General features: G+C 36.3%; 1 protein-coding gene across 1 annotated transcript in view; it reads left to right on the forward strand.

Annotated features, from left to right (window-relative positions):
* The window catches only part of TRHDE (thyrotropin releasing hormone degrading enzyme), a 210334-nt gene that overhangs the window by 78059 nt on the left and 118070 nt on the right, over window positions 1-14205 (forward strand). Inside the window, exons 4-5 of the mRNA XM_075707003.1 lie at window positions 5961-6115; window positions 12016-12129. Coding sequence (XP_075563118.1) covers window positions 5961-6115; window positions 12016-12129 — 269 coding nt within the window. The remainder of the gene's footprint in view (window positions 1-5960; window positions 6116-12015; window positions 12130-14205) is intronic.

Raw genomic sequence — 14205 nt, forward strand, 5'->3', positions numbered from 1 at the left:
TTTGTATCAAACACTCTGGAAATCCATCCATTGTTTATGTCAGTTAATGTTAAGTAATACTTTGTACAGCAATAAGAAGCAATGAAAAACCCAGCAATAAACTGCTGTGTGTCAGTGATTTCTCCTCAGGGTCTGCAACAAGCCATTTGATTTGACTGAAATAATGGCAAACCGTTTTAGACCTTTGCATTAACTCTGCGGGCTAACGTCCGTGTGGATTGTTAAGTGTCATGCTTACAGAAGGATATTGGTGGTGTAGTCCCCGAGATAAAAACCGGTGGGTGCCAGAATAAGCAATAAACAGAAACGTTAGTCGAAGATTTCCCGTGGGGCTGTCATCCAGGTTGTTTGCCACTTCTGTGTGTTTGAATACTTTGTGTGTAGTGAGAGAAGATAGAAGAATACTATTAAGTTGTAGTTTAAATAAAGGTAATAGTTAAAAGACAGTGAATTTAGGGTACCTAGGTCCTAAGTGCCAAAAGTGAGATGCTGAAGTGGCTTAGTTTTGAGGAAACATGCACTTAGTATTTTCTGAAAATCCGGCGTCTCCAAGTGTCTCAAGGTGAATATTCAAATCGATTAGTTGTGTTTCGTTCTGCTGGTGCAGTCAGTTGGAGACCTTCCTGTTGGCTTCAGAGAGCTTTCACCAAGCCCTGGGATGTTTGGGTTTTTTGTTCCCCCCCTGCCAATAAGTTTGTAAGGGGATGAAAGTATATACAAGGAAAACTTGGTTTTCCATCACAAACTTCTCTGTCATATACTAAGCAAACAGTGCAGAAAACAAAGTTTTTCAGTAGCCAATTTAGATATTTCTTATAAGTACTCCTATCAGTAGTGCTTTATCAGTAGAAAACTTGGATATTTCTTACAATAAATGCTGTTTGACTTAATGGTTTTTAAAGAGAGCTGTCCCTTTTTGTAGTTGGCTTGTTCCTTAAAATCTGCATAAACCATTAAATCGTATTCCGTTACAGTAAAGCGTCTTCTACTTATTCTTAGTAAAAGAAATGGCTTTGATTAAGGAATCTGAGTGGCAGAAATATAAACTCTTTCAGTAAATAGTTCTTTTTTTTGTACAACAACATTCATTTAGGAAATTGCACAAGACCTTTAGAGAGATTTAATAAAGCTATTGATTGCATTATGCAGCATGAGGAAAGGGCAAACCCATACTTCGGCTTTTCATTTGTCAAGAATAAAATAAACTGATATTAGTCCATGCTTTCTCTTAATTTGTTGAAATTTTTGTCAAAAAAGTGAAATACCTGGTAGCAAGAAATCTATACCTGAAATCTTGAAGAAAGCCTCTCTGAAGAAATGAATGAAAATAACGTTGTGAGAGGCATGTAGGTAAATTCAAATTATTTTTATAGTGTCATTTTTGTAATAAAAATAGGGATTATAAGGGAAAAACTTGGAGTTCATAACAGTTTATCTCTGTGTGCCTCCTGGTTTTATTAAGGAAAATATATGTGTAAAGATGCTTGACAGAAAATTCTTCTTTCTCACTATATGTTCTCATTTACAAGTTGCAGTGTTTCAGGGCTCAGATTTATTTGGGAGACTTACAACGTATGATAACAGAAAATGTGCAGAAATTGTTCACACATTTAGTTAGGTATTTCCGCCCCCAGTAGGTGCTTTTTATTTTCCACCTTGAGTATTAGAAATTTAATAGTCATATGTTCTGCAGGATCTAGTCCTCAGTTACATTTCAGCCAGCAGCTAAACCAAATACAATTGCAGTATGTAATATTAGTAAGCGTGTTCATGCATGTGGATGTCTGTCTGTCTATGTTCATACACACACTCATATTTGTAAGTATAGTAAGGATGTGTGTCTATTATACCTGTAACCCCATCAGACTTCAAACCAAGGTGGTTAAACACAGTGGAATCACAGTGGTGGAAAAGGTGCTTTGATGTTTGTAAAAGAGTAGGATGATAAAGGAGAGGGGAAGGACCCCCAAATTCAGGGTACCCTGCATGAAAGAGTTGGATATTGTTTTGCATTTAATCCTATTCCGTTCTAACCCCTTTAAAGCAAGAGCGATGTTCCCAGTTGTGTGGTTTGGGGAATTTAATGTTTTTTAAGGGTGCCTAGAAAATACTATAACTGACTTGGGGAAAAGGAAAAATAGTATCATTAGTTCAAATTGCACCAATACAAAGTTCATAGATGAAGTTAAAAAAAAAAATCAAATGTTGATTTGCTTTGTGACCAACTTAGGTGTTAAATTGCTAATTTGTATTTTGCACTATGATGATACTTGCTAATAATGTCAGACAATTATATTTTGATGTAAGTGCACAGAGTTATGATGCCTTAATTAAGCATTTGGAAATAAAAGAAGCTGTTGAACTATGTACAGTTTTTGTAACTTGAAATGTTTTTCATGAGATTCACACAGAAATAGATTTAAAAACATCTAAATGCTATCCTTGTATTCAAATAATTGTACCAGTATACTATGCTAGTGTGAAGTTCCAGCATGTTTTTTTTGTCCTGATGGCGTTTCTGGTGATTTTATTTTAGCTGTATAGTTTTTACTTCTTGGTCATGAATTCAGTCTCTGTGAAGGCCAAGAGGTGGAAACCCTCTATTATTCCAGCAGTACACAGGATTCTCTGCACTGCTGTATCAGGAAATCTCAAGTAACAGTTTTATGATATATGAGGATATTATTCTCTGCAAGCAATAACACACATTTCTATTTCCCCAGCAATATCCACATAATCAACCATTCACAAGTGCTTTACAAAGAATTTAATTAAATAGTGTGCAGAGTAACTGGATGCAGCAAGCACACAAGCTGTTACATATTCAGTAGTTCACGTTTTGGAGCTAGTGCAGAACACTTTTGAGCAGTAGTATGTGTGAATGATATTTCTATCAAAACATGCATCATCACCCTTCCTTTTGTACCTTGCTCCTTAAAAATTACGGTAAAACCTTAACAGATGTCGCCTCCAGGAGCACAGGATACCTTCTTCAGTGGTCTAATGGTGTGATAAGCCGAGGGAAATACCAATTCTCATGTTGAGACTTGAACATCAAACATCGTTCCTCTGAAATCAAATGTTTATGACTCCCCAGAGAAAGATACAGGCTATTGTGTCTTTTACCACAAAACTAGGTGCGTTTGGAATTTTATTTAAAGGTAGTAGAAATTTGTGGAGCAATCAAGACCAACCACTGAAGAATTTCATTTCTAAATTAACGCCAAGACTTGGACATTCAGAGTTTAGACATGGACAAAGAGAAGCAAAAGTTTTCTCATTTTGTGATAATGAGTATGTTCAGAGTCCATTCCGTCAGTCACTGGAGATTAAGGAAGTCTCTTTGGCATTAAAGCGCGGTGCATCAGACCCTGCACTAGGAAAAGAGAGGAGTGTGTTCATATGTTGTAGTATGCTTTGTAATTCATTCAGCTTTATTGGTATGCTCATGTCACCTGCAGGGATTAGCATTCTGGAAACCAACAGGGTTATCTATTACGTTTTGTTTTGTCTGTTCAGAAAAGCCCTTTAAGCATTAGCCAATGCATGAGAGGAGTTTCCAGGCTTGCAGAGCAACGGGGCTGTGTTAGATGAAAGTGATTTAGAATATCCCTCTGCGGTTGTCTACCTGCAAGGCAGTTAGCCGTCCATCAGATTGGAAGGTTTTATTGGTGTGTCAGTGCTATAAAGTATCGGTCTAAACCAGCAGACCAATATCAATGACACAAATAGTGAAAGACAGTCTATAATTAGCCTGTAAAGGTGTTTAGTATGAGATCTCACCCTAGTTTCCCAGTTCCACAGAGTTATTCCAGTTTATTACTGGCTGACACTGACAACATCTGTCCATTATGACTGGCGAGAAAGACCAAAAACTACAAATGAACCCAAAGGAGAGAAACAAAAGGATCAATTAAAAGTAGGGAAGTGGTTTTACTTTCATGATAGTTCTGTTTTGGTGTCACTTTGCTTATTTGAGGGGAATTGCTGAAAAGTTGATTGGTTGTAAATAAGAACAGAGTCTGTCTGTATTCTTCTTCTGAAGATGCCTTTTGGAGGAAAGTTAAATCACTGTAGAAGTTACGGCTTTCTTTACAGAATGGGAGAGATCCCTGTTAATGAAGATTTGCCATTAACTTCAGTGATTTCACCCAGTAGCCTTTGTGTCCTTTTCTTTCATCCTTATCCCTTTTTTATAAAGCAGACAAGAGTGTTTCGTTTTGCATATCATTTATAACAAATAGCAGTTATTCTAAAAAATTAGTACAGTTCGAGCTTCAACTGAAGAAAAAGAAAGCATGTGATTTTGAATTTACTTGCATGTCTAATCTTGAACACCATGTTTTGGATTTTTGCTTTATTTTCTTTAATTAGGCTCTTGTTCTAGTGTCTGCCTTTATATAAAATATTTATTCTTTACCATTTGTAGTATGTCTCTGTTTGCAATTTGGATGTTTTCAGTTTGCTTGTATTTGGAAGTAGCTGCTAGACTCTCCCTGTGCTTCCAGTAGAAGGCTGGTATTTTTATGCTTCTTGCAGCAGGCCCTTTTTGGGAGTGCTGGAATATATCCAAGTCCTCCATTCCTGATATTTCAGTGGCAACTTCCTATGAATCGTGAAGTAGAGCTCCTGCTGTCAGGTTGTTCTCCAAGCCAATTCCGCCACATGTATCAGCAAGCCGAACTTAGGAGATGTGTCAGTGCTGTGATATAATTTAGAGTATTATTTAGAATAAGTAGGTCAGAATTTTTCTTCTTCAGGTTAGGAAGTCAACCCAGAGACCTTTCATCCCACCCGGTGAAATACCACCTAGATATACTTACGTTAACTGCGAATGAACTAGCTTTGGAACCAGAAGTAATACAGCTAAATGAGCGTAACATGGCAGCCAGGCTAATTAATTAAGAAGCCAGGCTAATTAGTTTGACTGGAGGGAGCACCATGCTGATGTGACAGTGTAGCTTCCAAAATTCTGGCTGATTTGTACACAGGTTGCACTGGGCTTCTTGTAGATATGCAAGTTGTTTCTGGGCTCTTTCAGATGTTTTTGCCATGAAGCAGCATTGCATATGGGTTTATTCCTTATGTCAATTTACTGTAATTTTAGATTTATTTCCAGACTGATAGTCAATTTTAGTTCCTTCTCAATTTTCTGCAGTAAGATTTTTCTAACACATGGATAGACATTGTAATATTGTCTTGTTCAGCCCCATGCCACTGAGGGAAATTCCTTGCCCTTCTTTTTTACCTGATGAAGGACCTTCCCATCTTCTTCCTAGTATTTTGTCAGTTACTGGGGACAAAACTGATGTAATACTCCTGAAGTTGTGTATGGCACCATTGTTCCAGCCTGTGGGGCTGAGAGGTGGCTGTCAGCAGTCCTGTTCTCAGAGGATGCATGCGAGCAATAGTGCACGCTGAAAGATGCCTTGTTTTGTAAGAACTGGTGATTCTGAACAGTTTGCCAGCTTTCTGGTTGTTATGAAACAGTATTTCTTCAGTGCTCCCCTTAATGTCAGTCCTTACATGCAGTTTGATGTGTAAGATGTTCATGAAGGAGTCACTTTAATGAAAAGATTAAAAATACTCGTGGTAAAAGTCTGTGTTACTACATTGATCTGGTATAGTAAACATGAGAAGTGGTATCAAACCCAGAAGTAAATCAACAAGGCATTGTAAATAAGCTGGATTCTATATAGAAAACTTCAATTAGAAATACTAAGTACTATGTTACAGCAATAACATGGTAATCATGTGTGAACAGATAGTGGCATAAGATAAAAAATGAATATTTTTATTAATGTTTCCTAAATAACATTACTAGAGGGCTGAAATGAAGTTTTGATTTTTACATGTATGTTATTTAAAATGCTTTCAGTGATCATTTATGGCCTTACTTACAATAGCTCTTCAGCATAGTAGCTTCCACAAGGAGTTAACATATATTTTTCTATTTCTAGATCTGTTAGCTGTGCCTAAGCATCCATATGCTGCTATGGAGAACTGGGGACTGAGTGTGTTTGTGGAGCAAAGGATACTGCTAGATCCAAGCATTTCTTCTATATCGTACCTGCTGGATGTCACCATGGTCATTGTACATGAGCTATGTCATCAGGTATTGAAGGTGTTCAGATATTTGATATTAATGTCAGAAACCATGCATTCCTTTTCAAAACTGAAAATGAATTTGTGTTGTTCACATAGACAGTTGCAGCTTGTATTGTAACTGGAGTCCAAATAATATGGAGATCTGTAAGACACATCACTACAATGCAGAAACTGGGTAGACTCAAAATGGGGATAGAAAACTAGTGGTAACGAACAACTTCCCTATCTTCTGTACGATTATATTCTGTATGTTTGTGTGTGAGTGTGTTGTTGATGCATAGACTAAACACACTGATAACTGTAGAAAGTGATTTATTGCAGAACTATAGCAGATTCATGCTGAGTTTCATGTTCATGTCAAAAAATGTTTTGGCTGAAATCCATTTGGTAGTCATCTCCTGTCACATATACGCGTACTTCCATTTTCTTTTTCTTTTCTTTTTTTTTTTTCATTTGGTATTGACCCTCTGTTCACTAACGGTGGATAATTGAGTCTTTATGTGTACAGAAACTTTTGTATCAATAAGAAAACTTAATAATAAACCCATATTACAATTTATTTTACATTTCTTCCATCTTATCTCAAACTGAACACATTACGAGTGTTTAGTAATATTGAGTTGAATGCAAATGTTATTGAAGAAATTTGCTACAGGGGCAGGAAACCCTTTCTTGCACTCATAAGAGGCATAATCGTAGCCTTCAGGTTAAAATGAATGAAATCCTACTGTGTAATCAGCATGGCTTACATCTGTGACTTTACACAGTATTCGTTAAAAGGCAATGCAAATTCTTAACACTTTCTGCAAATACAAAGTACCATATAAAAGGGAGCCTTTGTAATGGAGTTCTGGTAGATGAACCTGGAAATAATAATGTTTGGTTCGTATTCATGTTTCACATTAAATCTGTCGGTGAATAGGAAGTCCTCAACTACAACATGAAATTTTTATTGAAAGTTATTGCTGGTTTGTTCTCAATATGATCATCTGATTTTGTTATATGCTTTTTATTGTGCAGTACAATAGAGGAGCATACTGTTCAGCTAGAAAAATTACAGTGCCTTAGGTATAAGGTGTGGAAAACACATATTAGGTCATCAAATCCGGGCTCCTATTAGTATTAGATTCTTTCGTGTGGTGCATTTTGTAGTGCTGGGTTCAGTGCTCCTGATTACAGGGTTACACTGCCCCCCTTAAAAACCTTTTGATTAAATCTGTTGGTCAATAACTTTTTCCTAGTGTTCAGCTTAAGTCTTCCTTTTTCTGAAGTCATTCCATTACTTCCAGTTATTCTTTGCACCACTTTAATAATTTTGTCTGCTTCCAAAGCAATTTATATTTCAGATATGGGCAATTATCACATCAGTAACTTGCTAAGTTTGTTTATTTGATTCTCATTGAAACCGAAGCCTTTTTACATTGTTTTGGGAATATCAGAGAATCATGAAATGGGTGAAAACTATATTTTAATTTATTTTAGGGTAGCAATGTGGTCATAGAGTGTTTTTAAGTGACCTTAAAATTGAAAATGAGGTTACTTGGTGTCCATGTTGATAATACTTCCAGTGCTTTTCACTTAATTAAAAGTATCTTCTTCCATTCATGTTGCTGCTGTTTCTGTTTTAGTACCATGCAGACCAGGTCCTTGCTCAGCTGCTTCATGGGATAACTAGACAAGATAGAAAATATTCCAGTGGAAGAAATACTGTTTCTACTTTTTAGATGCAGAATTGAGTCAGAGAGAATATGGATTATTTATCTGCAAATAAAGTTTAAAGGGAGAAACCCTCAAAAAATACGAGCCACAAAACACTGTCTAGCACCTCTGTCACAGTATTGTCTTTATTTAGGCGTTTTTTTCTGCTTTTATTTTACCATACTCAGAAGCCCCTCAAGGAAACTTTAGCTGTGGATCTCATTGAGCAGGAACTGTAAACAAGAGTAGCTTAGCTGAAAATGTATTGAACTGAGACCAGGCTGGGTCCAGTATCTCTTGCATCTGCTACTTAATTGTTAACTATTCACTGCATTTTTCATCCTCTTTTGCTGTGCATCATCTCGCCTGCTAACCTGGGGTGGCACATGAATATTCCTCCCCTTCACTGATTTTTACACATAGGATAACAGAGATTAACCAAAACCACTTCTGGCACAGCCAAAAGTAGAATCCACATCTCCAGTTTTACTTTTTATTTATTGATTTTTTAAAGTTTTGGGTAGGAGGAAAGAGAACTCTGCTAAAATATGTTTTTCTATAATACATTTTTTTTCTTTTTTTTTCAAGAATTGTATCATTGTCCAATTTCCCCTGATTTTAAACCCAGGACTTTACGACTTACAGAACGTGTCTGAGCGTGTAGCAAACTGACTTGTATGAGACCCTTGTTACTTAGAGTAACACAGGATTTGCTTTGCTAATGTTGTTTCCAAGATTAGAAAAAACAGATGAATATTAAGAATTGGGATTGTTACCTGACTGTTTAAAATCAGAATTCCTGAACCTGCTAGGTATTAATGCTTGAGCACAGTGTTCAGGACAGATAGAAAATGAGAGACAGCATTGCACAAGGACAAAGAAATTCTGTGGTTGTCAAAATACAGGTAAAAAGTGTGTAAAGAAGAATTTTATGCCCAATTTCTTCAGAGGTGACTTTGTAATGCTTGGCCAGATATTTATTTGGGGTACATGTTTTAGGAGGGACACATTAAGGTTACACGGGTAGCTTCAGTTTAGTCATTTTGTAGGTTGCTAGTGCTTGATATTCCAGCTTGAGCGTTCATTTAGAACATTTTATGTATTTAATTAAAATATTAATAATTGGAAGAGGGAGTGTTTCAGCATAAAAGCTTCTCCTCCAAGTCCCAAACCACAAATGAGATATTGGTCAAAACACACTATTTCTAGCAGCTTAAGTTGATAGCTCAAAATAATTACCATAATTTATTGAAATAATTCTATTAACGTAGTAATCAGTTTTATTTGCATATCACAGATCAGTCCCACCTACAGCCTTTGAAGAAAGAGGCATTTGAATTTATGCACCATGATTTTTTGTGATAGTTTTCCCACCTGAGCACAGAATTTGGTGTGACAGATTGAGTTAGAGAGGCATGAAAGCAGAAGGAAAATTAAAAATTTCTAAATCAATGTTTTTTAATAATCTGTAAAGAAAGTATATAGGAAAGAGTGTCCTTTCAGTGTGTCTGTAAAATAAGTGCCTTCTGCATGTCAGGCTGAACATAATACCTGAGGGAGATGAGAAATTTATGTAATCAATACATTTCAATTAATTTTTTTTTTCCAAAATGAAAGAACTAATGATCTTTACTCCAGGAAAATAGTGTCTACAGTCAAATACACAAATAAATAAATAAACAATTACTTACATAAATGAAGTACTTAATGTTTTCCTTTCAGACATGTAACACCTAGGAAGATAATAGCACCTTTCTGCTGGAAAATTTGGCTTCATTATTTGCAGTCTCTGGGACTGCTCTGTCTCTGACATTCATAACTATGTCTGATAATATTCAAGACTAGTTAAGCAAATTCCCTACATTTTCATATTGGTATCACATGCTGTTTTAATGCCTGTAAAACACATCTTCCTTTAGGTGGGTAATTAAATGAATACTTTTAATTGTATCATTAATAAATAAACCTGGATAACTCATAAAGGAGTATAAGAAATTCTCTTTTGTGACACCATAAATTAATGTTATTAATTTGTTTGAGTTACAGGAGGATGTATGATGAACTTTTCAACCTTTATTTTTTTAAATCTCTCTCTGAATAGTCATAGCATACCATCACTGTTACTGGTTTCATATTTGTTCAGCAGTCCTCTTGTAATTCAAGAAATAAACTCTGTGGTATTGTGTTTAGTCTGTTTGTCATTAGAAATCATTTAATCAACCTATTCTAATATAAATATAACTTTCATACTCCTCTGGTGGTATGCTACTCTAACAGTTCAAATTGTGAAAAGTGCATTATCTATATGAATGCATTTCGAGTGTTTCTTTGTCTTTTCAGTTAAATGTTCTTAAGAACGGGATCTATTTCTGTTGGTCCTGTAGAGAGTTAATTTACTGATAGCCTTCAGCTAGGTTATGATCGCTGAGCGTCCATTAAGTTTAGTTTCACTTAATGTGTGAATATGAGTTTCGTCAACCTCACCTTTTCTTCCTAAATTCTTAAGTTGGTTGTCAGTGACATTCATTGTCACGTTTCACTTCATTTTTTTCGTTCAAATCCTATTTACTGAACATTGTGTGGCAATCTGGTCATCTCAGTTTATGTAGTCTGTTCTTTGGAGCCCCTGTGTTCACTTCACTATGGATCCTCGTTGCAGCATTGATCCTTCCCTGGCACTATTCTCACTCCACAAAGACATGCACAGAAGCGAGACCTTTCATTCAGGTCCCAGACAAAGCCTTCACATAAGCCAACTGCCATGAAAGCAAACCACTTACTGGCCAACTCTGCTTTCATTCGTTGCCCACTCTCATTACAGTGTCAGCAGCAGCTCCTCTGCTCTGACATGAGTCTCTCCCTCTGGAATACTTATTTGCTGCTCCCTTTCTCTGTATTCTCAGAGCTTACAACTCCATGAAAGCTCAAAATTATCTCTGTTGATTACGAATTAATCTCATGTCTAATCACATTAAGAAATAAACTGGCAGAGAATTTTACTGAAACAAAGTTTTGGTATTTGTTTGGCAAAAAAGATGCTACAGAGAGTACGAAATACGTTTTCATAATAGTGTACATGTTTCTGCTCTTACCACTGGTGTTATGACCATCCAGGTTGCACAGGGCCATTACAATCATTTAAACAGGGTCATCCATCAGCAGAAGAATTAATGACGCCTGATTTCATTTGAATTTTCATCAGATTTCCTCTGTCCTCATTCCTCTTCCAGTGATCATCCCAGCTCTGTCTAAAATCCCTCTGACACACAGATGTCCTGTACCGTGACGGGTTTGTGGCTGTTGATGGCTACTGAGCAGAGTATCTAATGGCCATGTTCTTGTCTTGCCCTCAATTCTCCTCTTTTCAGCTGCTGATCTTCATGCACTTTTGTAGGAGTTTAATTATCTTTGAGATCTCTGTCCTCCTTTCTAAATTAGACTGAAGTTAGTGGGGAAATTCAAGAGCGACCTGGGGAGAATGGGAAAGGCAGTCAGGTCAGGGAGGGTTCCTTTGCATAAACGTAGGTGGCCCATGCCATTTTAGATACCCTCTGCCTCTGGTTGCTGTTTGGGAAGGCTGCAGATCTCCCGTAAGTCCTGTATGAAATTTCCTAGACCTGTGTGGGTAACCTAGCAAGTTCTTTAAGTGGCATCAACTACCTGCTTTTAGGCATCTGAGTCTTACCCACAGAGAGATGGTATGATTGTGTAAAAATGCTTTCCTTAGGAAACCAGCCAATGAATGGAGCAGCAGTAGTATTGTAAACCTTAGTGGGCAGACATCGTGGAGGAAGAAATGCTAAAATTTAGGTCTGGGGTATGGAGACTGTGTTCCGAGTTTTCAAGATTCGCGCTATACGTAGTGAAGTTTCCAGGCAATGAATTAGATTACTCGAGTTAGAAGCCTTTGTCTGTCCATTGTGTATGTTAGTCCCTTAAACCTAGGTGAGCATCTACTTTAGATAACTAAAGTAGACACTGTGAATATTCTCCTCTTTTTCCATGCTTGTTCTTTTCCAATGTTTTACTTCAGTAACTTGTGCATCCTGTAAAGGCTTAATTCATTAGTACATGAAAAAAACAGTTAATGAGTTTCAGTGGGGGGCATATACTACGGTTTTTATTAAAACTTGTGAAGAAGGTGTTCTGTATAAATGACATATATGCAAACATGGTTTCCTAAAGTTTGTTTATTTGAACTTTTTGCAGTGGTTTGGTGACCTTGTGACTCCAGTTTGGTGGGAGGATGTGTGGTTGAAAGAAGGTTTTGCTCACTATTTTGAATTTGTCGGGACAGACTACCTCTACCCAGGGTGGAACATGGTAAGTCAGTTTTATTTTGTTAATTTGGAGACTCCACAGAAAAGTTGCTCTGCTGTTATAGTCTTGCTTTTGTTATAGACAGGGACTGCCGAAAAATACCAAATGATGCATGCAAGTATCAGATGTCCAATGAAGCAAAATCACGAGGTGTGAAATAATTTGACAGCATTCCAAAAGTGTAATCTGCAATTTATTACAAAAGAAATAAGGTCATGTCTATCATAACCCAACATTAAAATAACTGCTGTCTCTCTGCTCAGAAACATTTTGGATTAAAGCAGTTATGATTTAACACGGACCATTTTAAAAAATATTTAGAATATTGAGTTTTATCCACAAACCTGAGATAAATTGGAAAGAAATGTTTGGCTAAAACATACTGTAAAACTGAGCATATGTTTTCTTATGGTATTCTGTTCTCCTCTCCCTAAGTTTACTCTTTTTATCTTCCTGCTATTATTTGGCCAGCTAGCAGTACATACTAAGTTAACATGGCGTAAATGAATTGAGAATCTAGGTTCCAGCATGATTTCCAGCTGTACACAGTTGGACATGCTTTGTCAACTGGTGTGCAAATACCGGAGCTCTCTGTGGACAAACTGGGAAGGCCATGCTGGCACATTCTTTTGGAGTCCTTCTGTTACATCATATCATACCTACTCAGGTCCCAGTTTATATCAACCGCTGTAGTCTAGAAATATTATGCTTATAAGACAAATAAGAGATACGAGACCTCAGGACAAGGAAATTGTGTGTGAGACCATGTTGAAGGTTGCTATATAGATTTTATTGTCCTTTGGAGAAATTTTTCTGTTTGCTATCCTTTTGTGTTTACGCGTTTAATTATGTGGCAAAGTATTTATTATAAATACAGATTGCCTGATAGAGATTTATTGGCGCTTGAACGATTTGCTTAAACTCTTGCATACTAACTTCTGAAATGTTTTTTCCCATTTCTGGGTGATTTATTGAGTGTTCTTATCCCATTAACTTTTGTGTGACATGAAATGAAGATGCTATAATTACGAGTTAAAGCTAATTTTTAAAAATAGTTGTATACAGGTAATCTTGCTTTAGGTATGCTTCTTGTGAAGTTTGATTTCTTTGTAGTATTTTAATTTTTTCTTTCAGGTGTCAATTTTGGTTTATAATTGCATTATGAAAAGGAAAATAAATCTTTATCTGAATTGACATCTGTCTTGCATAGGTAGGCTCGTTGCGTTTACCTGGCTTTGGCTGTATTAAAGCTCATTCTCTTCATCTTTATGAAAAACACATCCTGAATTACAATGTAATGATTCTAATTATGAATGCAATGAAATCTGGCAGGCCTTTATGATTTTAGCATAGTGAAATGTCATAGATGACAACGTTTATACACTGAATTTTATCTTCAAATCATCAGTCATTTGTTCTTCACATAATCAGTTTAACAAATCCAGAATAACTTTGCTTTAGAAGTCATTTGGAATATAGAATATTTGCTTGAGATTTCTGTGGAATGAATATAATGTTCACTGTTATGCAAATGACATGCCCATCACATGAAATCCTGGCATCTTAGCAGAATACAGGCAAAACGAACGGGTTGAACAAGGTATGACAGTTAAACTGGGAAATCAGACATGTGCTGCATAAATTAGAATTAACTACAGTAATATTGCTGTGCCTGAAAAAATAGTCATCTGTCAAGGTTTTCCTTAAATTAAAAAGAAGGTAGACATAAACTTTTCATAAGGCTTTGGATATCATTGGCCTTTGATATAAAAATAACCATACTGACATATTTAAATAATTAGAAAATTGGTGGCAAGATGGAACACTTGATGAGTTAATGCTGCATTCTTTTGCATATTAGGGTAGGAATCAATACTGTGATGTTTCAGCCTTATTACAGAGATTGTAGGAAGAGGAAGGAAAAGTTACAGTTACTGCAATTTGGCTTGCTGGATATTTTTGTTATCGGTATAAAGCGCATTTGCTGTTTAGATCATACTGACATTTGTAAACTTGAAAAAATAAAAAGTGAGCATTTATAAAAAGAAAAGCTATTCCAAAGAACTTTTTTTTTTTCCC

Source organism: Pelecanus crispus, chromosome 1 (genome assembly GCF_030463565.1).
Source record: "Pelecanus crispus isolate bPelCri1 chromosome 1, bPelCri1.pri, whole genome shotgun sequence".
Taxonomy (NCBI): Eukaryota; Metazoa; Chordata; class Aves; order Pelecaniformes; family Pelecanidae; genus Pelecanus; species Pelecanus crispus.